This window comes from Passer domesticus, chromosome 4 (assembly GCF_036417665.1).
Source record: "Passer domesticus isolate bPasDom1 chromosome 4, bPasDom1.hap1, whole genome shotgun sequence".
Classification (NCBI taxonomy): Eukaryota; Metazoa; Chordata; class Aves; order Passeriformes; family Passeridae; genus Passer; species Passer domesticus.
Genome location: NC_087477.1, coordinates 47,758,551 through 47,785,661, shown reverse-complemented (window position 1 = coordinate 47,785,661; position 27,111 = coordinate 47,758,551). Strand labels below are relative to the sequence as shown.

General features: G+C 35.1%; 1 protein-coding gene across 7 annotated transcripts in view; it reads right to left on the bottom strand.

Annotated features, from left to right (window-relative positions):
* The window catches only part of GALNTL6 (polypeptide N-acetylgalactosaminyltransferase like 6), a 436,298-nt gene that overhangs the window by 259,011 nt on the left and 150,176 nt on the right, over positions 1-27,111 (bottom strand). For 5 of the 7 annotated variants that reach the window (XR_010361204.1, XM_064417705.1, XM_064417706.1 and 2 more), the window contains one exon: positions 17,037-17,145. Coding sequence is in view for 6 of the 7 variants with exons in the window: in XM_064417705.1 (XP_064273775.1) it covers positions 17,037-17,145 (109 nt within the window). In the remaining variant the exon portion in view is untranslated. Of the gene's footprint in view, positions 1-15,508; positions 15,606-17,036; positions 17,146-18,229; positions 18,320-27,111 lie in introns of those variants that run through there. The other 2 variants (XM_064417709.1, XM_064417711.1) reach the window with 2 other exon arrangements.

Below are 27,111 nucleotides of genomic sequence, written 5' to 3'. Positions count from 1 at the left end.
CTCTTTACATCTAAAAGGGGACTCATCCAAATGTGATGGATAAAACCAAGCCAGCACTAACACTGGGCCCAAAAATCCCATCAGAATGCTCCACTGCATGGGAAGCCCCAGAGCAATGTTTAATTCATACAGTGCCGTCTTACCTTTGTGATTACAGAATTATTAGTCTGATTTTTAATTTCAGAAATCAACGTAAGGAAGCATGAAAATATGCTAGGTTTTCCTCTCAAGGCACTATGATGATTTTAGAGTTAACATCTCTACATTGCTTAGTACTGTGTTATTTTAAGGGTTCTAATACACCATCTTAAAATGATCCTCCATAGGTATTCACATAAAAAAAAAGATAGAGTAAGATATTGAAGGCATCAAGATAAAGTAATGGCATATTGAAAGCATCGAGATAAAGTAATGGCTTGGCCAAGTATTACAGACTCTATAAGGCTTTTTTAGCCCTGCTCAGGGATGTTATAGTCTCCTAGGAAACCATACAGTGTATACCTAGCCCTAAAAATTTTCAGTTCTATGCTTGGCAACTTGTGATAACTGATAGTTCAAGGACACCTCAGTTAGGCATCTTCTGCTTATATATAATGCAGATACAGCAGGAGGAGAATAAGCCCTCTGGTTCAACAGATGGTTCAAAGGGAAGATGATTATGGTGAAAGAAGAAAATAAAAAAACCATTGTGTATACTCAGTACAAAAATCTAATTGCAGAATAATGGCTCTGGATCAACCACATTGTATAGTTGTCAGATACTGTAATTATAAATAGAACAGGGATACTCTTCTATACTGCAAAATAGATCAACTGTAAATCAGTTTGAAAATGCAACAGGAGTGCTGCACTACTTCTATATGCAATAGATAGGGGACCTTGCTTAAAACTATAAACAACAAATCAAGTGGCAACAGGTTCTCATTGCAGGGTCTTTTGGGTTTTCTTTTGGGGTTTTGTTTTTACAAATCAGATGAACCTCATTTATAATTCAGCAGGCATGGTAAAAAAGATTGGCTTTGCCATATAAGTTTAAGAAGTTAAGTAACTGCTTGACATCTTAACGCAGGAAACCAAGTGGATAAAGAACATAAGCCATTCAGTGTCTGTGGGGAAGAGCTGTGTAGAAACTGAATTATTTACTGTTTCTACTCACTGCTATTAGTTTACTCAGGCATGACTATACAGCCATACCAATTCAACACTATAATTCACAGAAGTATTTAAGCACAGACTTTAATTCAAGCATTCAAGCATCCTTTAACCCTAAACCAGTAGTGGGGAATAAGAATTCTCCATGTGCTAAATGCTTTAGTACATATAAGGACTTTATTTTAATATATAAACCTACAAATAATTAAGTTTTCTTACTTGTAGTGCATTTTATTATTTTGGTTAAGTTAATTCTGCCATTCTTTCAAATACATATTAAGAATTATCTCCAAATATTCCACTGAGAATCTACCACAGTTCGGCTGTGCTCATCAAACACGCTCCAAGCTCATCCTCTCTCATGAAAGTTTTCACAGTGAGGACAGATGTTTAATCTTGTCCTAGAGCCATCTTTCAACACAGAACTGAAGTCCCACGAGGAGAGAGTGACTGTATTTCTTAGCAAAGGTAGACAGAGAAACATGAATTCCAAATGAATGCAGCCACACATCAGCCTCAAAGAAATAGTGTGATTAGTAAAATGGAAAATAAAGATCAGGAACAGAATAAAAATACTTAAGTCAGAGATCTTACTTCATTTTGACACATAAATGTTCATTAAAAAAAACCTTTTTGAGCCCTGATATTGCAACTGGCCAAGTCAGAGGGCAAAAACCCTGTTTAAAGCAATCTGTGGTATCTTTTACATAATTTCTGAAATTTTCCTAGTGCACAGTTTTATACAAGTCTCCCATCTTTCACTGCAGATATCAACTTCATATTATTTAGATACAGATTAGCAACTCAAACTACCAGCACATTCTGCTTTTTTGGAAGTGAATTTCCATTTGAGTACTAACAAAAATAATTGTATTTCTTATTTTTCCTTTTCCTCACAGACAGGAGGGCAGGGTGCAGAAATGACCTTCTCCTTTCATGTTAGAAAAGGAGTTGCTTGTTTTGAGCAAATGCCTTTTGTGGTTTTGCACATTTATGTTAATTTTCAATAAAATGGATGAAAATTTTAATTTAATAAATGCATGAATGATCTTTGACAATTTGTTACTGAGACAGAAAATTAAAACTGCATTTTTCACATTAATTTCCTTATTATCAAATGGAAGTACCCAGCTTTCAAAAAATGTGTAGGTGTATATTTACATGTATATAAAATAGCTTTTCAGACTGAAAGTAAAGAACATTTTTTTTAACTGTGCGAGTAGTAAAACAATGGAATAGGCAATCCAGGGAACACGTATAGGCAGGCAAGAAATGGTAACATGCCTCAGAATGATGACTGATACAACTCTGGTCATTTATTAAGGTGGATTCCAACCTTAAATTTCTATGAATGCTATGAGAATTAGGAGGAGAACTGACTATAGGCCCCCTCAGAGTCCATAAGAGTTGCATCAGAAATTAGAGTATATTTACCTCAAGTTTATTCTACTTTTCCTAAACTTCTCAGCCTATCTCACTCAGTTTCACAATTTCATTACCCTAATTTATATTATAGGGAAAGGAATTTAACTGATTTTACATCAATGGAAATAGGATCAAAAGTATCTGTTCAAAATATTTTATCTCTACCTTGTAGCAGCTTAAAAAGGCACTATAGTAAGATTTACAACACTTCTAATTATTTATTACCTAACTATCAAGGTCTGAGGCAATATAAAAGGTTTTTTCTTAGCATTACAGAAGTAATCAAATCTTACTTATGCAAAAACATTGTCAAGGAAGTCCTGAACAATAAATTTTCAAGGAAGAATTATTTCTTTATAAATATATAATTTATTTCAGTTTCAATATCAAACTATTACAGAAAACAATCAAAAATTCACTGTTTTTTGTTAGAAAGCATTTAAGTCCCTACTATTTTATCTGAACATAGATAAAATGTAGTACATACAGATTTTCTTCTCCAAGGATCATGTTGTCCTTGGTAAGTGGTATAGAGATGTTTAGAAGAGTACATTCAAATTGTACTGTAGTTGGATCTTTGGAGTATTTTTTGCTTATCATTCACATGAGACAAAAATTAAAGGAACCTGTTACAAACACAAAATGAAATCCCTACCTACAGTAGTGATGTGTTCTGCCATTCCTCAACCCAGAGTGGGTAGGAAGTAGGCAAAGGAAGAGCATTTCCAGGGGAGGAAATGAGAGGCACAAATAGGAACTTCTCAAATGCACTTATTTTACAGATGTTTGAGAAGTATTTTTATAAAAAAGAACATCCAAGTGGGAAAAAAGAGTAAATTACAGCTTTGTAACTGTATTAAATAGAATTTCCAGATTTTCACAGACTTAACAGGCATAGGCCAACTCTTCAGGTTATGATCTGTGTCAAACTGCAAGGAAGAAATGTGACAACATTTTTTTTTAAGACTTCATGAAGCAGGAGAAGCTGATCACCAATATTCTGTATATATCAAGTATATATCTGCATTTCGTGTACATTTGTTTAAAGTAGAAACAAGAGAAAATGATACGAAATGACAGTGGGTCAGGCCGAGCAGCAGAAAAATGAGGAGCAGTAGTGGCAGTGAGCAGAAGAATAATTGAGTCTACCAAGTGGAGCAAGCAACAGCAACATCTGGCAGAGTGTCAAAAGCCCCAGGCCACAGCACAAAGCTCTGGAAACTTCAGCTGGGGCTCATTGCCTCACAGGACTCCACAGTTCCCATGAGTAAGGCAAGCTTTGGCTCAGGAATGGGGAAAAATCAGATGGCCTAGCTGTTGCCTTGACAAAGTGGATTGAAAAACTATTATTATAACTTCAGGAATTAGCTCTTTTATGTTACCTGTTTATCAGGAATAAAATATTGTTTGTTGAGTTAATTAACTTGCAAGAAGAAAAAATTAGCTCAGTGCTCTTGAGATTAATTCTTGCAGGTATCTAGGCATTTTACAAGATGTCACTTTAAAATGCAACCTGGCCTTTACTGTTGGCAGTTGTGTCGTAGCAGAAAAAGGCCATTACACAGGTAACCATTAGAAAAATCCAGTTCTGTATCTTTCAAATAACCAATATTAAATGATTGATACAGAAACAAGAAACTGTGGTTCATCTTAAACATGTGCATTTTTTAATCAGTCATTTTAATTAATTAATCAATAATTAATTTCTAAATCTTACAGCCTGTGCTTTATGAAATATTAAAGTACACCTCCCCTTTTTCATTCATTTGAAACATTAAAAATGCAGCCTCTAAATTTCCAACATGAACATTGCAGAATAAAAATACAGCATGGATATGTCTGAGGGAAGTGATTGCTTTAAAATATATCATGAGGTAAACCAGTGGGATTGTTTTGTTTTAGCAGAAGAATGACTGTGTATGAACCCTGAAAACTGAACTGTCCAAAGGCTTCAATAAACATTTCACAAAAATAAGCAACAGAATTTTTCTTAAAAGATATGGCTTTTAAATCTTGCTGCAAGTAAGTACCACAATGGCTTGCTGGGTGGAAAGACTCATTCTAACCCCTCATTTACACTTTAATAAATCTAGCAAAAATAAAAGAAAAAAAACAGACCATACTATTTAGTTTGTCCAGTGTGTTTAGAATGCCACAGTGTACACTGCAAGATAAGCAGCAACACATGCTATTTTGATATGAGTTGCTCTATCACTACAGCCGAGAAGCAATATCCTCAATAGTATTCTGCAGGCTGAGCTGAATCTAATCATAACTCTGTAGCCAAGGGATGCACAGAGCATCTTCTATTTAGTCTAACTACTTATCGCCAAATGCCACAGCCACCAGAATGTTTTTTTTTCATTTAACATTAGACTGGCTGTAGACCATTAATCAGAGCCAGACACTGAATGAGCAAGCATGTGAGAAACAGAATTCAACCATAAAAATGGCTTCGCAGTTTCAGTGAGTAACTCAAGGACCTGCTAGGATAAAAAGTATCTACTGTGGAACATGACCTGAAAAAAAAAAAAAATCTACTACTAATGGTAAGGTGCTTGTTTCTATACTTAAATGAATTCAGTAATACAAAATGTGTCAAGAATGGCATTCTAATAGTATCTAATACCAGAAAGTCTTATCTAATTAACGTGTATGGTCAAGCTGATATCTTGAAAAAGTTCAAATCAAAGTGTCCATAGCAGGGTTAGGTACAGGAACCAAACAGATCCACAAAATTAATGCAAAATTAGAGTTGCACAGATAGTGTTTCCGAAAACCCTAAAATACAAAATGATAGGGTCATAACAGCTGTAATTAACATATGAGTTATTGCTGCTCCTCTATTTCTCCTCATTATAAGACATTATAACCATGTGCTGTTTACCCTACACTATCACAGGAAAAAAATGGGATGTTCCATGGAACAAATTTCTTAATATGGAATCTTTTTTTTTTTCTTTCTTGTTAATTCAACCTAAACTAGCTCCAGAACCTGACTTTGTGGCTGCCACATGAAGAAGATGGAATAACCTGTAAAAAATGAGTGAGAGTCAACAGTGTACAACAATGTAGTCACTCTTGTACGTGAAGCATTATGATGTATATCCTCTAGAGAACACATGAGCTGTCACAACCTGGGAGTTGTGACAATTTGGATTGAAAATTTGAATTGTAAAGTTGTAAATTTGGATTTAACCTGTAGGACTCCTACAAAAAAATCCAGAAACAAAACAAACCATGAACACCCACAAAAAACCAGCAACAACAAATATACATACATACACACACATATATACAAAATAACCATTCTTACATATGGAGATAGTAAGTATTCACAGTTAAAGTTTGAGGCAGACCCAAGAAGCAGAACTAAGCCATCTGATTCCCCACATGGTGACTCAGTGACAAGGACAAGCTTATACCTTCTGTAAATCTGAGAAGAATGCCAATAAGCAAGTAGCGTTTGCAAGTTTCTCAGGTAGTACAGAAATGGTTTATTGCTTTTTCAGGTCTGTTCCAATTTATACATTATGAGCTGAGTTTGCAAATAATTACTAGGGATAGTATAAAAAACAGGCACCCCTACAATTTCAGAGATACAACAATTATCATCAAGGCAAGCAATACAAACCCAGATGAAAAACTGAGACAAGTAATGCCATGTTCTTGGGACTAGCCTGCCTAAATCCTTTTGCTTTACTTAGAATAAAATGCATTTTGTTATGTCACACCCAAAGCAGCACTACGAATCTCAATATTGTTCTTTTTTTCATGTTTTCTTTAGGCATTACTCTTGTGAAAGCTTTCTATATCACATATACTGACTGCTCCGTATATTCACTATCACTGCACTTCCCAGCCACTGCCTTTCCTTGTTCTTACGAAAGATACTAATGCTGCAATTGTTACTATTGCCATTTATCACTAATTTTTAAATGCATTGTTTTTAAAAATGGTTAAAAATGCATTCTTTATTTTAAAGAGCCTTTCAACTGATGGACATTCCCGTGGTAAGGAGAGCTAAAATTAATGCTTGACCTGCTCTGAGCACAGCAGAGTTCTCCACAGCCCTTTTCCTCCCCTCCCATCGATTCATATATTTCTGAGTAAGTCTAAAACACCAACTATTTTTCAAATGCCTGACACAAATTTGAGCAAATTTCTTGTCCTGAAGTCAACTGAAATTTCTAATCAGTATATGCTGTCGAATCATGCAGAGGCAGAAGTGGAGACTTCATGAACCACCTTCAGCCAGGATCTGAACAGATTTTCAACTAATTAGTTTAAAATACTTTCTATTCAAAAGAACAACTCATCATTTACAGAACATAACTAAGCATTTATCCCAAGGCCATAGATATGCATAATTCAGTTGGAACCTAATTTGTCCACTGGGAACTTTTCTGAAAAATATAGCTTACTGAAAACTGATGTCTGGATTCAGCCACAAGTATTTTCTGATTTTTTTTAAATGATGATATCTGTGTTAAGAGAAACAAAAAATATTTTGGAAGCCAAAATTTTTAAATTGTAGTATTTTTTTTCCCAAGTCTTATATAAATTATAGAACTTGAAAAATATTAATAAAGGATAGACATTCAAGTTAAAAATGTTGGTTATGAGCCAAAACAATACTTTCTAATTTTTTCACAGACAGAAAAAAAGTGTCAAGTACCAGCCCAAAGTCTCACATGTACACAGCTCGAAACTTAAGGTGTATATAAATAAAGTCCCTAAAAATTTCTTTCTCAATGAAAAAAATTAAAAAAAAAAGTTAAAGGCCATTATGCAGATTTATAATGTATTTATGCAGCACACAATAAGTCTGAATTCTACTTATGGCTGTATGATCAAGAGCCACTCAATAAATCCATTTTTTGAGGAGAAAAATCTTTACCAACCATATTAAGAGAGCAAGGATTCACAGCCGTCCATAACCACAGGTAACAGAGGAATAGGATGTAAATCAGAGACTTACTTTAATTGTAGCTTTTGTTTCACATATATTACCAGAAATTACACCACTAAATTTGTCAGGTAAATTTAACACTAGAAAAGCAGAAATAAAAAATCACCACACCTCACATTCTCCACAGAAGAAAAAAACCCACTTTGTCTATTTTCTTGCTATTAATTCATCTCTGCATGTCATATGATTTAACTTTGAGAAAGTGTTTCTGCATATATTTAATTTTTCCTGTACCTGCTTAAGTAGTAAACCAACACCTTTACAATAGCACGAGAAATTACGACAAAGAACTTGGACTGGATTAGGAACTGATGTTCTACTGTGGCCATTTGACCCTGGCTGGATGCCAGGTGCTCACCAAAGCCACTCCATCACTCCCCTCCTCAGCTGGGCAGTGGAGACAAAATATAATAAAAGGCTTATGGGTTGAGATATGGGTAGGGAGAGATCAATCACTAACTGCTGTCATGGGTAAAAGATGCTCAAATTGGTGAAAAATTATCTTATTGCCAAGAAATGCTCAGGGTCTTTAAATCTCTATATATGACTTCAGGAGTGTCCAAAAAAGAAGAAAAAAGATGAAAACATGATCTTTACCACTGCTTATTACAGATTTTAAAAAGTTGTTCATTGTATAAACTGAGGGGGAAAAGTCATTTGAATACCAGGCTGAAGCAGCAGTATGTTAGTAACTTGCTTAACTTACTCATTAACAACAGCTAATTAAAATGTCAGCCCTCCAGAACTTTACTCACAGTTTGCACTCTTTTTGTGAGGTATATGAAGTTTGGATTTCTTTCCAGTATAACCATTTTAGTTAAAGCTGGGTACAAAATATACAGAAAAAAATCCAAATAAACGAATGTTATTTATTTAGAGGCTTCTTTTCTGTTTGTATGACAATATTAGGAATAGATTATTCTCTCAATGAAAACATCCTTGAAGTTTTCAAGATCTGGGAGGAAAACAGAATCAGTATCCTTTTAGAGAGTTTGCAACTTGTCCTCTGGAGACTACTCCTTCTCCACTTTACACACCTGTATTCACTGTATTTCAGATCAGTCACATCTTTTATAAACTAGCATGGGAAAAAAAATGCAATAAGCAAGTAAAAGTACCAGTAACCTCATATATATTTACAGTAGTTTCAAAAACACATACAAGCTATCCAATTACTCAGCATGTAAAACAGAAGTAATGGTCAGGGTAACCTGAAATTACTTCAGCTATCTTTTGAAAATATAAAAATGTAAACCATTTCATGAGAAATTTCAAGAGAAAGACTGTTTCCATGTTTTGAGAATACCTATAATGAAACTTAAAAATCTATCTTGATGTTTTGTTTAATCTGAGCATTTTTCCACTGAAACTCCTGGCAAGTTTTAGTATTCACATTTCAACATCACCTGCAGAATTTTTAATCAAGATTGCCTAAAAAAAAGGCAAAAACGTTTTCTACCTTGTAGCCAGTAGAACTGTTACGCAGGTTGGCAGAACAAAATGCCTAGAAATGTGATTTCTTTTCCTACTTTCTTTATATTAGGAGGAGGGCAACACTAGACAACACTTCACTACAAGCACGCAGAGCAGACAACTTTGTGTTACACAATCCCGTCCAAAAGGTAGCTTTGTTTCTTGAGAAGCAGTGATTACAGGGCATAATTTGATGAGCTAGTGTCTATAAAGCAAATTATAGCAAAATAATCATACATCTCTGCCTTTTCACATATATTCACTGGATGTCAGACAAATGGTCTCACCAGTCCAATAAATTTCCTCTGTCAGCTTATTTAATGAAAACAGAAAGGAAAAGAAAGTCACCTTACACATATTTCAGTCATAAACTGCATTGAGATAACTATACAAGACTTTTGTACTTGCAAACTTAATTCATATCCTCAAAAGAAAGGAGCTATAACAGGAAAGCAGGTGCTATTTATTAGTTTATTTTTTTCAGGAATCCAAGCATCTTGTTGGCTTCTTGAAGACCAGAAGGCTGAAAACAAGACTCCAAAAACGTTCTTGTGAATGTAACCATGTCCCCTGCTTCCTGCTGCCTTCTCTGTATTTGAGTTTTCACAGCAAACTAAGAGATATTTCTTTGTTGCACTAAGTCAAACAATAATTGCCCTGAACTGACAAACTTGATCATTTTTACACCCATCACAAGAGCTAATAAGATCAATTTAGATGGTCTACAGAGCTCTCCTCCTCCTTATACACGGACAGGTCCACCCCGAAGGTCTCTAAGCTGTCTGGTTGTTCCAAACTCTCTCTGCAACTGAGCCTCATGTTTTTGAAGACTATGCAGATAAAATTCCTTTTCCAGAATTACCACAGAACATTTCTCTCTCTAAAAAACAACCATACATAAAACCAAACAGCCAAGTACCTACAAAGAACTCCTACTAAATACTACTTAGAGAGCCCTGAAAATGTTTAAGCACAAAGAGAAAGATGTCTTAACAGCCAAAAAATGAACCATCATTCTAGAGTGCAAATGCCAAATTAAAAGATCCATTTTAATTGAGAGGTCCTCTCATACCCTTCCTCCCAAATAAACCCCAAACACAAACTTCTAGTCAGGTTTCCTCTTTTTTAAGACAGCAACTCTAGTAAATCCCCAAGTATTGTCTGTTAAACACATTCACCCATATCAGCTCTTGATCACTATTACTGATGCAAGTCCCTCAAGACAGGTCTTCACCGCTATACACAAGAAGAAATACTATACTTGGGACTATCACAGATGGCAACTGTTTAATTTTCAAATTTTCTTCTTGCTTTGGCTTCTTTCTTTCTTTTTTAAAATCGTGTAAGCACTCAGATCAACATTCAAATACAATGGGAGAAGGTACTAGAGAGTAAACTTTGGTGTGTTAAGGATTTGAAACCTCATATCCCCACACAGATGAGAATACAGTGAAAGATGACAACCTAGCAACTTTAATAATTTTTCTAGGAGAGCACTTGAATTCTGGATACTAGTTTCATTTGAGAATATGTATCACTGATAAGAGTGAGAGTCAATAGATAGTTCTTGCCAAGTTTCTGGAAATGCAATTTTCTTCCTGCCTATTAAGGTAAAAATCAACATGCTAAGTCCTAGCACAGAAAAGCATGCAGAAGATAATTTTCAGTGTTCCAAATAACAGAAGTCATATTATCAACTCTGCTTCCCCCTCCTTGGTCACCCTGGTAGCTCTTAAAAATTAGCTTTCCAGTTACATTTAAATGGTTTAACTGAGGAGTTTCCAAAGTGTGTGTGTGGCAGGGGGTGGGGACAGGGAAGAACAGGGAAAGAATCACATTTACTTCAGCCACAAATAGGGCCTCATATCTGGCCAAGGCAACAGAGACTTTGTGCTTTAAAATACAAGCTTGGCTCTGACTTACAGCCACCTATACACTGTTTTTATGAGTAGATTTAAGTGGCAAGAGTTAGTTTTAGCATGCACAGAGATTTCTGACAGAGGCAAATTCTATACAACTGTAGCCTTACACTTCCTAGCTTCTGCAGTGTAACTGTTTTAAGTTGTAACTTGAGAGCCAGTGAAAATATGTACCCAAGCTCCTGCTTAAATAATACTGTGATATGCCATTTCACAATCTGAGGACGTCAGCCCATAGTTACCCACAGAAAACCTTAAGGCCTTGTGATGAAAAACCAAAACATTAAACTGTATTTTCTAACTACCAGGGTTTAAACTTTTAAAGAAGGCACTAGTGAAAAAAACAATTTCTCTTTCCAAATCAGTATTTTAGAGTATAATAGTTTTATCATGCTTGGCACCCAGCTCCAGGCTGATCTCACTGTTTTCAATAGGACATCCAGACCATTACAAGTGGTAGAATCAGATCACAGTCTGCAGCACTTTATTTATGGTGCAAATGCATTTTAATATGTGAAACACTTTATGTAACTGCAGAAGATTGCATCCATCTTTCATATTATACATCCTTTATGTGCTCTCTACTTGACAAGCCATGATTAACATTACTGTTCAGAATTTTTTAATCATGTTAGACTTGCATTAAGATAAACTGATGAACATTTTTCTCTTTTACAAACAATACATTGTAAACTGCATGAAGCATATTCATGATTAATGCTATGAACAATTAAGTTATGACTGCTTATTGAGACCTTGGCTACCACTACAGTTCCAATTATACTGCAAATTCTCAAATTCCTTCTAAAGGAATTGCAAGTTCAAAGACCTAAATTAAATTTAGTAAACTTGTTTAATATATAATGCTTAAAAAATTCCAGTGCATAATTCCACATGAAATATGGCATAAGTAAATCAGTATTTTAGTATACATTTATTTTCTTGCACAAATTTTATTACTTTTATATAGATAAGTATCACAGAGCTAATTTTTTTCATAGCAAATAGGGAATTGCAATCAATGTTGTTTTCTGTATCATTCTGTATCATATCTTCTAGAAACGCTTTGGCACTGACAAGTTCTTCTGAATTTAAGAATGGGTACTATTCAAAATTATTATAAGGATTAACCAAATATTTGAGCAGAAGTGATGGAAAAGCATCACCAGTGCACAATTTAAGTGCCACTGAAGTCGTATTTCAGCTGTTCACTACCTGTTATTGCTGTACAAAAGTGCTCATATCTTTTGCCTTCTTTTGACATTCTACCCCAAGAACACAGAGCTCCAATCTATTTCCACTGTCATCACAAACATGTACAGGTCACTTATTTTTCAATATCTCTGCTTAGCTTGTTTATAAAACTAATCTGTATGAATGTTTGTAAAACTATAAAACATACTGTCTGTTTGTTTATAGAACTAATCTCTATGAAAGGCCTGCACTGAGGCACATAAAGGTCAAGGTCTTTAAAATCCCCTTCTCCCAGTCAAGGTAACATTTTGAAGAAGAAAGGTAAAGACAATACTGAATACAGGAAAGAATTACAACCTTCATTCCCTCCCTGCCTCCCCAGAAAGCTTCCACATGCTATTTAAATGTACAAATAGGAGGAACAAAGACTGCAAATGGCTCAGTAACTGCTGGAATAGACACTCAGTGCTACAGTACCTTCTAAAAGGTATTTCCTTTGAGATCTTATTAGCAGACAAAACCAAAATGGCTCAAGAGTCAAGCATAAAAATATTGACAGCTACTTATTCTACTCCTTAGCTGATTTCTTTTGAAGACAAAGGTTTTTATTTATATTAACACAGCTTCTTATATTTTACCATTCTCTCAGAAATTAGTTTATTACACTGAATTTTCAATCCACCTCATAGAATGTAATCATTTCAGCATACACATGCAATCAGACAAAAATACCTCCAAAGCATTATAAAGGGAAAAAATTAAAGACTGCATTTAAAGAATAAAAACTGAAAACAAAACCCACTTGCAGTATATAGTCTAAATATATCTATCAGCTATTAATATCACTGATATAATTGATTAGATGCTTTCAGAAATAAAACCTTGGTTTTTTTCTTTTTGTATTCAATCTATTACCCTTTTGTAGTACTTTACATTGGAAAAGTTATCACTAGTAGTTAGAAATAAGTTATGATCAGAAACAGCACCGTACTTGAACATAAACATTCAATCTGCACTTCTTTAAAAGCCCAGAAATCACACATATGAATCCTGCCTCTTGCCTGAGAAGAGCTGTAATTCATAATTTCTGCTACTACTCGTAATTGATGATAAAGCTGAGAATTTCTTGAGTGAAACAGATGAAATAACTTTCAAAAATTAAGAAACAATGATATTGACTGATTTTTGAGGACGTCCAGTCTCACTACCCAGGACATAAAGATAGAGGTGAAACTAACATCATGTCTTCTCATGGATGCTTCTGAATCACTACCTTAGGCTTCCATGGCTCTCTCCTGTGAATCTCATCTATGATGGGGGCATTGAGGGATCTCAGACCCCTAGTTCTGCACAGAAACCATGGGAAACCAGTGCTATCAGAACCACAGAAGCTGCCATGACCCTGAAATTAACCTCTTGGTAGAAATGTCCTGAGAGTCCTCTATATACAACTGAAGTAGGGAAGCCTCTGATAAAAGAAATGGCAACTACAGTAACTGATTCATGGCAAAGCCAGGAGCCTCAGCATCCAGGATCTCTACCCTCTGTGGAGATACAGGTGGATTTGACACAGCAGGCATTGCTGTAGCTGGGCTAAAACACACACCGGGAGCCACCGGGGTCATTGTTACGCAGGCTGCGTTCATGCACCACTCCGAAACCCAAAGCAAGACCATTCTTCTGATATACAGAATACATTGTTTATTAGTCACCAAAACAAAAACTGACAGATGTAGGATTTGCATTTGTTTACAGTTCTCATATTTTTAATGCAAATTAAGTATATTATTCATCAAGGCATGTCATCAGTTGTATTCCCAAAGGAAAAGAAATTAATAGAAACAGGTCTTATTTTAAATTCTGATTTCATGTCAAAAAGCTGGCATGACTTATAAACTCCAATGAAGTCAGTTTCTCTGATTAGCTTATTTTGTTCCCTCCCACTCCATTGTTATATGTTATTGACTTAATGGCTCACTTTAGAAAATGGAAGCAATTAAACTTCTTTTTTTTCCCTTCCTTCCTTCCAAAGTATCTATCACAACTGTTTTGTTAAGAATTGTTCTTTATTTTAGGGTTAACTTTTGCTTTCCTTTTGCTGTATTTCAGTCACTAGTTTTGAGCTAATGACAGTAATATTCAGAGAAGAATGGAAGTGATTGGGTTGACTGAATAACTTAATTTTCATTTCACTACATCTATTCTGTACTGATAAGATGATAAAAAGTGTATTTAAGTCATTATATATTCCTTTCTGACATTGCGTAAATCAGGGCTTGGATAACTGTCAACTAAATAGGTAACTTCCCTGTTCCACCAACAATTAGACCTTCTGCAACCCAACAGCATTTCCCTTTCTTGAATTTTTCTATCAAGATTAACCAACTAATATTGTTACAACTGGTTTGGAAGTCTTTACAAAGCCTTCTGAAAGTGCTTTTAAATTAAGTTCTGGCTACATTTAAAGCCTTGACTCTCCATCCTTCCTTTCAAGTACCTTCTCAAGTAGCATCACCATGTTAACAAAATGTGAAGTAAGAAACACTTAAAATAAATAGAAATAATACCTTTTTCTTCTGCATGCCTTGCAAAAGGGCTTACTCTTGACTTCAAGAGGGAAGACTATTGAAATCCAGAAACAGGTTTTAATTGGTTGAATGAGAAGTAATCAAAATATTTGTCCGTGAAACAATAGTAGTCATGAAACTACTACTAGTAGTAGTAGTAGTACTACATGAAATTAGTACCTCTCTATAATTAGAAATTATGAAATCCACATTCTCAGTGCTTAGGAAATTGTAAGCTTTACAGATAAACAGTTAGATTGGATTTAAAAAATACTTCACTCCTTTCTTCTTTTCAACAAGCATTAACTGCCTTTTCTGAAATGTCGTGAGAAGCCCTTTCACATCATGCTTTCAGATAGATTTTTAACTAATAGTGTATTTCAGCTAATGTTATTAGGAAGAAAAATTATATAGTATATCCAAAAAGAGTGCATTTAGAGGCTCTAGCTTTGCATTTTTATTTACCACATTGTGATTTTCAAAGAGAAGACCACTAAAAGGTAATTTCATCTATTGACTAGTGATGAAAAATATAAATTATTTAAAAGATATCTCTAAAACGTCAAACTCAGCAAATGGTAAAACTAAAAAAATGTAAATAAGTCAGAATACCTTATAATATTCACATGCTACTACAGTTATCATGTTAGGTTTAGGACTGGAACTACAAAGCTAAATAACATGTTTTTTTCAGTTTCTCAGCCGACTACATGCAATGGCTTGCATTACATTGACAATGCTTTAAGCTAGCCATCTGACAATCACAAATACTACCATGTTGCTGTCTTATTGTAAAGGTTTCATACCTTCTCTATGATATCTCATGAGCAGCTCCTCATAGCACTGACTCCACCTTCTCAGCACAGCCAACAAACTCCATCTCCCCTCTCGACCAGCCAACCTGCTCTTTTATAATACCCCTCTTAACTGGATCCAGCTGTGGCCTATTAAGGGCAGGCTTGTTCTTAATGCTTGATAATTAGCACAGCTGTAACTCTTTAGGGGTGAGATTACTTTCACCACTATCTCTAGTCTCCTACCTTCTATCTATCCACACTACCGTTATTGTCCAAAACATATGGGGTCCATATTTAGAAATTAAAAGTACATTGTCAAAGCATCCATGCACGTCCATTCCAATCAGCAATGATATTCTCCACATATATGCAAGTTTCCACACACATGCTGCTATTACTTTGTACATTCTCTCTTACATATTTGTCACTTTACATATAGCAATTTGGAACACAGCAATTATTGATCTGACAACTACCAAATTGCCGAGAATAATTTTCTTCCCCTCCCTGTCTTTTTTACCTCCTAAGCACATGTGGGAGGAAAGGATAATTTCTTTAGTAAGTAATCAAGATTCAAAAGAGAAAGGGAAAAATAGCTTAAAAAATTAACATACACTTGCAATACTTTACTAGCTCAGGCTCCTGCAAAATTAAGTACCTACCAAGTCTTATGAATCTGTCAACGAGATTCAGTTATAGAGATATTTTGGGGGAGGTTTTGGCTGTCTCAAGACAGTGGGATCAAGACAGCATAATTTGTTTTACAATAGTAGATTGGCCTTTATAAAATAATGACTTTGAAACACTGATTAAAGTGTAATTCAACTGCTGTTTCTCATCCTTCCTTCTAATTTAATTCATCTTATGTTGAATAGTTGTACATTATGTTGTAAAAGAAGAACTCAAATCTGAACATGCTCTGATGACAGAAAGAGGAACACGAACCATACTCTCTGCACGTAGGGGATGCAGCATGTGAAGGTACATTAAAATTACATTACTCACTGCAACAAAGTGTCCTTCAGTCTATTTGCAAACACAATTTTCTGCCATTATAAAATAATTGTAGACTGTCGGAATGAGATGAGGTTGCTTTAGCAAGACTAAAGGATTGGAATTTGACAATGTAGATGTGTCAAAGGCTCTTGGCACTATAGGTTATTGAACTCAGGTTTTGTTCATTGATCTAAAGACAACTTGGCCATATTTGTAACATATGTCCTTCTGTAAAGCAACACTCTATTTGGTCACAGTCTGACAACTGACTTCAACATGGAAAATAATTTGTTGATAACATTTTTGCTGGTTGTACAATCATTATATAGTTACTAGCAGGACACTCATTGTCACTTGGCTACTTTCAGAGAAGATATTTGTGCTTGGTTTGACCTCTCAATTCAGGACATGATGACCTTGTGACATTGCTATAATCAAAAAAAAGTTATTAGGAATGCCTCCTAAAGGACTCAAAGGAACAAACAGAGACAGAAAGAATGAGTAAACAAACCACTTCAATTTGTTCTGAACTCATGTATACCTGAACGCATAGCATCTTTCTGAATGCTTTCATAATCATGCCAGTCCTTCCTTTTCAGGCCATCAGTCCAGGTAAAAAGCTGTCCATCTCCCAGCCCCAAAGGTAGTGTCTGTGAAAAGAATAAACAAACAAGTAAATATATACATATATAAGTGGTTCATGTTATTACAGAGGAACCCTCATAACATGGCAGTAGCCATATCCAGTTTATTCAGTGCAAATATCGAAACTTTACTGTGATAAATGAAGTTATTTTTCTAAACCCTGTGAGAAAACAGTGAATTCAGTTCTTGACAAACATTTGAAGTATATCAGACATCTGGAGCTTAACATTTCTCTTTTCAGCAGTGTTCCGATATGACTGCCTGGCAAGTAGCTCATGGAGATTAAACTGAACAGGTTCAAAAATGCCTTATCCTTCAACACACGAAGGATGTGGATTTTTGTCTTTAAAGTATCGCTTGTGTAAGAATGTAGTTGTAGTTACTCTGCACTTTACAAAGTTCCCCTTTCATTTTTTGGGAAGTCTTTTAACACCTATTACTAAGTTATTGTTATTCACACAAGGTCAAAGGACTGCATCAAAGGCCCAGAGCAAAGAAATTCTCAAAGCACTTTCAAATCTTGTAGATCTTCACAATAGGCAATAAGGGGGAAAATACTCCAAAACACCCCCCCACAGAACACCCAGAAAAAAAACCCCCATACAATGTGTAGTTGGTAAGCTGACTTCCCCTTTCCAAACTCCAAATTTCTGGGTAAAGGTAAAAACTACTTTTTGCTTCTAAGCAAGATTATCCTCTGAGAGCTCTTTTTTTCCCCCCCCTCTTGATTCTTTCTGCTAAAAGCTAGTATTTTTATAAAAATTAAGAATCAAAAAGTACAATTGCAAGTACATGAAATGTAGATTCATTGCTAATAACATGAAAATTTTAGCTCTGCTAATTACAGGTTTAAATCACTAAACTGTCCAGAACAAAAGGCATGTACGAAATCCATGCTAGAAATGCTCTCAAAGTTATGAGAAAACACACTCGAACAGCAGTTCTGGGGACACAACATCTGATCAGCCTTCTACTAGGAAACCCTGAAAGCCCTAGAAAAATCCCATGCCTGTGTAATAGTGAAGCTTTGCCCTCCATATCTGAAGTTTGTAAACCAAATGAACTCTGGAGTCACCCATACTCACTTACCGATTTTTCACCACTGGCTGCACAGAACTGGATGGCACTTAGTGACTCCGAGTGAAATTGTCTCAGCATGCTCAGTTAGAGTTTCTTTTTTCTAGGACAGACAAATATTTGCCAACCTACGTGATGCAGATCTTGTTGCTAAGCCATCCTTAAACTGGTTTTCAAAGGCTTTTGGATTTGTAAGCAAGAAGTTAGAAATGCCAACCACGACCAGTTACCTTCAAGTAATCAGTCTTTCTAGCAAAGGGTGCTAGAAATCCTGGCTGACAAAGATTTATGCTGAAAATATCTGCTTTGGGTCAGTTGAGAATGCTGGCTATTCAGGGCAAAGTGTCGTGAGCTCAGTGCTCTCCAACAAATCCCTGAAATACTGAGGAAAATCCATCACATTCTGTTAGCATGGGCTACATTTCTAAGTTTTAGTATTAAAGGCAACTTATGTTACATAACGCTAAACTGCAGTCTAGTTTGTTTATTCTTCTACTACCACTTTTGCAAACATATTCTAAGAAAATACTGCTGTCATATTTTAATATGATAAAAGTCAGAGGTTCACACATAAAAGCACTGAAGAACTTAATACCTCCTGATAAAAATATATCAGGTTATCAAAATATCTAACCTTTCATGTCATTAAAATGAACACATTAATTACAATAATTTTTGAGTTCAAACAAGGCTAATGTTCTAATAGTAATATTAAATTGCTTGGGTTTTAAAGTCAGAAGCATAAGGTAGAAAACCGGCTGCGACAGCATTAATCATGATTCTTAAGCACAAATTTCTAAAATAATCAACTCTGAAGCAGTAACTGGTTCTTTAAAGTCAGACCCAGACAGATTCACTTCAATTAAACTTGGACCCTTCTCAGTTATGAGCACAGCTGGTGTGAATCACTTGGATCCAAAAATGAAAAACTATTTAAACTATCAAAAGCAGGATAAAGTTTACTTTTATGATTTTTATTCCTGTGCTAGCTTCTTTCCTTAAAAGCAGTTATTTAAATGGCAAGTTTGCAGGAAACAAAGAAAGCTGCGTAGTAGAGTTTACAGCTGGTTTCCTGTTATCTATTTGCATTTTGATGCCATTACTCTTTAAAAATATTAATTACATGTAGCTACTTTACCTGATAGCATTTACAAGTCTAATGTATCAGGAGACTTTTGCAAGCATAATATAGTTAAATAAATATACCCCTAAAATTTATCTAGCAAAAGGATATATATAAATCCATATATCATATGATAGACAAAAACTAATGGAAGTCTTGCTGTGGCTCATATTTTGGAATGGCAACATTGCCCTGAGAGGAAATAGGAAACAAACCACTGTACTGGTGCCATTAGAAGTTCCAGTTTAACTGCTGAGAGTATTGTTTGGATTGCTGGGATTTCTTTTTAATAAATCCCTTAACTCCCTCACATTGTACCATGGCAATTTTTCAGCTCTAACATCCTTTCAGCATAAGGGGAATTCAATAGAATGCTCTCGTGCGTCACTTTGTAAAACCAGCATTCAGACAGCACCATCTCAATGCTGACTGAGCGCTGTGACCCCTACAGGGACTGGACTTCAGGAAATTCACTCTGTGTACACAATAGTTTCACCTGTGCAGTGAGCCTGAAACAGGACTTAGAAAGGGATGGCGAGTTGCACAGACAAACTCTCCGGGAAAGAGCAAGAGTTTTGCAGTGCAAGTTCTTTAGCTCTGAAGAAATCTGAACTGCCTTTGGTCCCTCAACTAAACATCTCCCTTGTCAGCAACTGAAGGATGCTTTTTGCTTTTTTTCAAGTTGCTATATTGTTTAACAAGATACAAAAGAACTCAAGAAAATGGGTTTCTCCATTTCACTTCTACCTGAGGGTAAACAAATTGCATTTTGAAAGACCTTAAAACACACTTTCTGGAATTTTTTAAAACTGCTAAAAAGCTCCATTGTAAAACTATAATTATGCTTACATGTCTCTTTTACCCAGATGATAATGACTGGAAGAGCTCCCATTTCTAAAGCATTTCTAGCTGTGGAAGAAGGAAAAGAAAAAAAAAAAGAAAAATAATGTAGTATTCTTATTCTTCTTAGTCTTCTCCCTACATACTTTTCTTTCTCAGTTCTCCATCTTTTTTGCTACCTTGACAATTTAAACTGCTTTGCATCAAACTAGAAGCAGCTCTCGTTTAGTTCACAGGCTGATTCTCTGGTGTAATGGCTGGATAACAACAACCACCAAGCTGCTTGAAAAAATGCATACAAGAAAGCCCATAGAACTGTACATCCCATCTCAGAATGACAAGTTCTGAGTAGCTGAATATGACATCAAAAGATGGAGTGTGCCAATAAATTGGATTCTGGATTCTGAATTTTTGCTGTGTATATATTTAACCATAAACTGATGGACTCAAGTGAAATTAACCACAACACAGAAGTACAAATGCTAAATAAGGCAACAAAAGAAATTCTTCATTTTAGGGGCAATGTATAAACAGATCACATTATTAAATTTATGCCATAAAATGCATAATGAATTCAGCACAAAAATGTGTTTAGGTGTTTACACAAATAACCAAATTCGGGTGGGTTCCAACCCATAAAAGAAAAAAATTATCAAGGATTATTATCTCTGTGTAGGCAAGTTACTGAACCATACACCATAAGATACATGGCATTCTGGAAATACACATTTTGCTATTTGCACATTCTGGGTTTTTATGTACTTAAATGGCAGCAACATGCCATGGATAGTGTGAAGTGTTAGTTCTACATGTGCCTGTAAGAGCACTAGTAGACTTTAGGTATACACAAGGGCCTTAGAAATGGAAAGCATGACTTCACATGAAGAAAGGCTTTTTTCTGGTGGAAACCAAGATATGAGTAAAGAGAGGACTCAGGCACACCTGCCCCTGTTTCTCCCCTGTACCTTATCCTAACACAAAAGTAAAGCTTACATGTATTCTTTACTGACATATAAATACATATGGGTGAGAAACCAGCTCTGTTAAGTAACTGAAACATACTCAGGGTTTTCCCCTCCAAAACATTTCTGTAAGTCACCCACAATGGTGCAGTCTGCCCCTACAGCCCTTAGCCTTGACCTCATGAACTATTTTCATCATTGCAGAGCTATTTACAACAGCAAATATCCCATTGCATACAAAGTGTTGGATTTTGACCGATTGTCAAAACAATCCTACAACAATTTATCATCCAACCATTTGTTACATGTGGTATGTGCCTCTCAGTTACACATTTTTATGTGTTTCAGTCCAAAAGGGATTACCCACCTACAGGAACATTACATACAGCATCTGCCTTACTATTTCATTTTCACATTAACCTCAAATCTTTTGGGATGCAAGACTGATACAGTACTACATAAACTGAGAAGACTCTTCTCCTCCAGAGAAGACTTAACATCTGGTTCAATTACAGAGAATATGATAAGCACAAAAAATAGAGCTATTACCAAAACTCACTCACATACTATTAGATCCCTCAGAGAGGAAAAAAAGCTTCTCTACTTTGACATTTGAAAGCTTGAACTAAGAAACAAGTGCCTTCATTGAATAATTCATTTATTTTTAATTTCACTCTGTGGAGGCAGACAATTAGAGGGGACTCAGGCAAGGGAAGAGGGTATATCAATGGAAATGCACCTTTAAAAAAAACAACAGATATTACAAAAATTACAGATTTACTTTGAGCCTGAAGATGTGCTCACTGGCTCTAGGGACATTTTACAAAACAACAACATATAATTGAATACTGCACTAACAAAACATCATATAATGATCAGCATAACCACTTCCAATTGTTTAATGAATTTTAGGAAATAATCTTATTTAGACATAAGCACTTGTTCACAATCAGGAAAAGATACACACGGGAAATAAAGGCGGTGAAGAAGTACTTAGACACCTTTGGGGATATTTCAGGATAAGCATAAAAATAACCACTGATTCCTCTTTGTTCTTGAAATAAAAGCTTCTGTATAGTGTTTGTAAACAGTGCTGTGTAAAACACATAATTCACTACTTTTTTTGTACCCTTCTAATACAGATCATTCTCAGGACTCTAAGCTCTGACCAACTACTCTGATCAAAAAAGACAATAACAAAAGAACCAGAACTCACTGAGCAATTAAATTCAATCCTTCAACAAAATAATATTAAGGGTAACTTTTTAATGAATGGTATCACTGGGTGTAAGACCATATGTTCATTATATATCAGTTGTAAAATCACAATATGTTTATTTACCAAATTTCTCATCTGGTATTATCAAAAGTATATGAAGACAGACATTCTCATGAAGCTTCATCCCCAGCAGTTGGAAGAGTCATGAAAACAATTTATTTTGAAAGATTTTCCCTTTTCCTGATTATGGTACATTTTAGCACAAGATCATCAAAGTGAAATCTCAGCACTATGGCAGCTAAATCTGCAGTCAAGTGCTCAAACAAAATCCATTCTAGTGACTGGGTGAGGATATTAAAGATGAAAACAAAAATATTATTTCTCCTAATGAAGTGCTTGTTGCAAGGTAGCCTGATCAATGGAAAAGGTGTAAACCCCAAACACCACACTATCTCATCTCTACATCTTTATGCTTCAGCTCTGAACACTGCCAGTGTGGCTCTTCTTTCCTGTATCTCTTCAGTGTTAAGACTAAAAAACAAAATATGTCCCTTATGTGAACTGAGATCTGTGTATAAGTACCACACACAGAGAAAAGGTACAATACAGTCCTTAAGTGCTTGTGAAGCTGCCATCACCATAAAATGAAAGTATCTATGTAACAATTTGGGTCCGCCATGAATATTCCCTAAAGACTGCAGGACAGGCATTATTTTAGCATGGCCTAAAAATATCAGCTGATAGTTTTGAAGCTCCAGGTTACATGTTTCCTGTCTGGATCCTTCTCTGGGATTCTGTCCCCCTGGATGGGGAGTAGCGGCTGCAGTACATGCAGTGGCAGGCTTTGGGCTGCCCTGCACAAGGGGGAGCCCAGGTCTCGATGCCACCCACAGACAGTAGCCATTGGTCTGCCCCCCTGCTGGGCAGCCACTGCCTGCCTGAATTGATGCCCATTGGAAAGGCACTGATAATGAAGCCAAGGTTGACCAGAAAAATGTATAGAACTCCTATTTGCTATCAAGAGAAGATGGTAAAGGCTCTAAACGTAGACTATTTCAAAAAGAATGAAAAAAAATCAAAATACATTGAGATATAATTACTGCCTTTTATTTTTACTCCATTTTCATGTACTTTTGAAACACTTAAAAAAAATGTGTATCTGAATTGTTTTCCATATCCTTGGCTTGAAGCCATATAATAGAGACTTCAGGACATGATGAATTTATTCCTATGCTCAGATTTCCTGTGCCACTTATTTGCTATGCCACAGCAAATAAGTGTTCATTGCACTGACATTTACATTAGTAGAAATAATTAGCCCAGCATATCAAAAAAAGGGCAGCACTTGATTTAGTCTGTGACATCCGAATGACTCGAGGTTATTTCATTTTCGAGACACTTATATCACACTTTTGTGCTTGTAGATTCTAGACTATCATGGACAACCCAGTAGCATCATGCCATCAATTCCAAATCAAAGCTGTTAATAATGTTATTTAGAAAATGCCAAGCTCCCCAAGCATTTCATTACAGAGATTTTTATAGATAGTTATAAAAAAAAGCTGTTATTGCTGCACTATGGTTATATATTTCAGGTCACAAAACTGCAGCAAAAAAGATTAAGTTAAAACATGAGCATGGAACTCCAGAAGAGTTTGTACTCTCTATCTGTTGAATATGAAACATCATGAATTGACAAAGGTGACGTACGAAGTCTGGCAGTGAACCCTGGCTTTCCAAATAACACAATTTGAACTGACTGTAGGGCAGAGGTAGAGTCTAGACTTAAAGGATAATAAAGAAAAAAAAAATAATGTTAATAAAAAAAAATTTAATAATAATAAAAGAAAAGAAAACTTTTAATAATAATAAAAGAAAATATTCTACAGACCATGCAACTCCCATCTCTTTCCAACTGCTCACAGAATTGCTCAAGAACTAAAACCACCTAAACCTGTATTTTCTTGTTTTATTTTCTCTTGTGTGATTTCCAGTTCAAGGAAAAGAAACCAAACTCAAGTAATACGAGCATCTGTGACAGACCTAAATGAATACATGCTGCCCATGCACTGCTTTCTCCAGGTCGTCTTTTTCAATTGAAGACGACTTTGACAGCACTATAGAGTCAGCTTGCAGAAGAGCCTGGGTCCATGCTGGATTATTGATTTTCAGGAAGTTTAAAAATTATACTTGAAATTGTGTTAATGCTACATTTTTTAATAACTACCTTTTTCAGAATTTTTTTAACATCAAAAAACCTGAAAGGGGTTTGAAGAAACTCAGCAGGATTTTTGACAGTATTGATTGATTTTGAACCAAAAAAGATCTGTACGACCATCCTGGTAAACAATATAAACAATGGCTTCGAGTAACTCCTGGAAGAGATTATTATATGCTACATTTCTGAAATGTTTAATTATATGCCACATGGATGAAGAAAATTTTAAGTATGTTCTTTCATATAAACAGCTGTCTTCTCCTTAAAAAAACCAAAACAAAACCGAAAACCAACATGACACCAAATCACAAAAATCAAAACAGAACCGTATGTCCATGGAAAGAACTACATTGTTATTAATTTAATAATTTATAAAAGGCTGAATAATAAAAATACGACAGTGCTTTTTCTTAATAGACTCTTAATACACATGTTTTTCCTGAAGTTTAGAAAAATATCTTTAGGTTTTTACTATGCTAAGTGCCACACAGTTTTGTGTTTGCTATGGCACTAGCTTAACGTAAAAAGTGCTTTTGCAGGATGCAAGTGTCAGATGTTTTAAGCAAGAATCCCTTTCTTGCTTTATGTGTTCAGTGGTGATTAAAAATCTTATTTCCTTATAACTTCTGATGTAATTTGCTTTTAAATTTATTAGAAGAGCATTCTCTTTTAGGAAACAGATTTTATAAAGAGAGAAGAATGTTCACTACAGTTAAGTTACCTCTAATGAGTAAAATTCAACTTATATATTGGTTCATGAGGTAATAAGAATAATTTCAGAAGCATTTTCTCTTTTTTTTTTTTTTCTCCTCTGGTGCACCTCATATAAAAATACATAAGCAGCATAACTGGAACATTGTTCAAATCTCTTGTAGTACAACTGATAATAACTTTACAGCAAACCTGAAACCACTGCTCCAGCAGTGGTTTCCAGACCCAGTAATATTAGAAAAGAGATATCTACCAATTATTGTCGCTGATCAATATTTTCAGTAGAAATGGCTATTTTTTTTGTTTTTTTCACATTCTATTAAAGGAGAAACACTGTAAGAGAAAGGTCAGATACAGAAACTAAGTTTAGGGAAATTTGCTACCTGGAACGTTTGAGCACAACAAAAATTTGTTACCAAAAAAACATTTTCTATAGCAATGAGATAGATTATTCTGTATTTTTGACTACAACACAAGGTAGAACTTAATTTGACACCTCCAAGTATATGTAGAAGCTAATAGTATTCCAGAAGTAATTTTTTAATTGTTCAAAAAGAAAAGTAGTAGATTTTTGAGTAAGTATTTTAATGAGCTTTAGATTATAATCTCCACAGTTACATGATCATCCAATGAAACAGCTCAGCATACAGGTGAAATACAGTGACTTTTTATTTTAAGTAGTTGTCTGCACATTTTCAGAAATAGTAGAGGGAAAATATGGATTTGTTTGAACAGTATTTTTAATGTTTCTTGCTGATCTATGCCACAACAAAAATTCATGTTCCATAGGCACCTATCTGCAGAAAACTCAAGCTTCTGGCATTAATAACCAATTTTTTAATTTGCAGTTCATGTTATATTGGATGTAAGAAAAAAACCCTAATGTTTAGTTAACTAAAGTAATGAACCCATGTTGGAAAAGAACTATCACCTTGCACTTTAAGGAAGACCTTAAGCTAATCTGCACAAATGAGAGAAAACACTCTTATCAGCAGGTTTGATGATGCTGCAGCATGTGCATTATTACTTATCTCTCAGAATTCTTTTCTTATGTGGGCACTGCATAGTAATTTCCATTGTGTAAGAGATTTTCAAACAAAGTCCACAGGCTGCTGCAGAAAACAAGCCGATTAAACATGACTGACAGGTTTACATTCTTGTTCAGTCATCTTAACACGAAACTGATAAGGAGACCTCTTGCAAGGTCTTTGGAACCATGACAGTTTCTGTGCTCTGCGTGAACTCAATGCAGATTTACTGAGACCAAAGACAGTCTTCCTAGTGCTTCCAGCATAATGAAGTTCTCACCTAAAGAAACTAAAATTTTCCATGGTTGTACATATTCCCAGATAGTCATGGAAGTCTGAGACTCCTCTGCTTAAAACACTTCCTAAGTAAGCTCTGAGCTTAAAACATTGTTTAACTTCACTGTGTAAAGTCAGATTGCATGTATATTGCATTTTTTTTTCAAGTCTGAACCATATCTCTTTTTACTACAATTATTAGTTTTTAATTTTTTTTTATTTTCACTTTATTTTTTGTTTAGGTAATCATGCTTTCTCAATCTGATTTAGCTCTATATCTTTTTTATACTCAGTGCCCTGGTCATTACCTTTTTGTAAGAGTTTTTAAGACAAGCTATTCCCTTACTTCTTTTTCTAGGTAACTCTAAAAATTAAGTAAATTGAGAGAGATTTCATAAAATAGCACTGTTTAATATACTCCCTTCATGTGACAAAAAGCTTTTCATTCTTACTTTCTACCAATGGAACAATAACAAAATGGTATAAGAAATATCTTAACATACTAAACCACATTAGA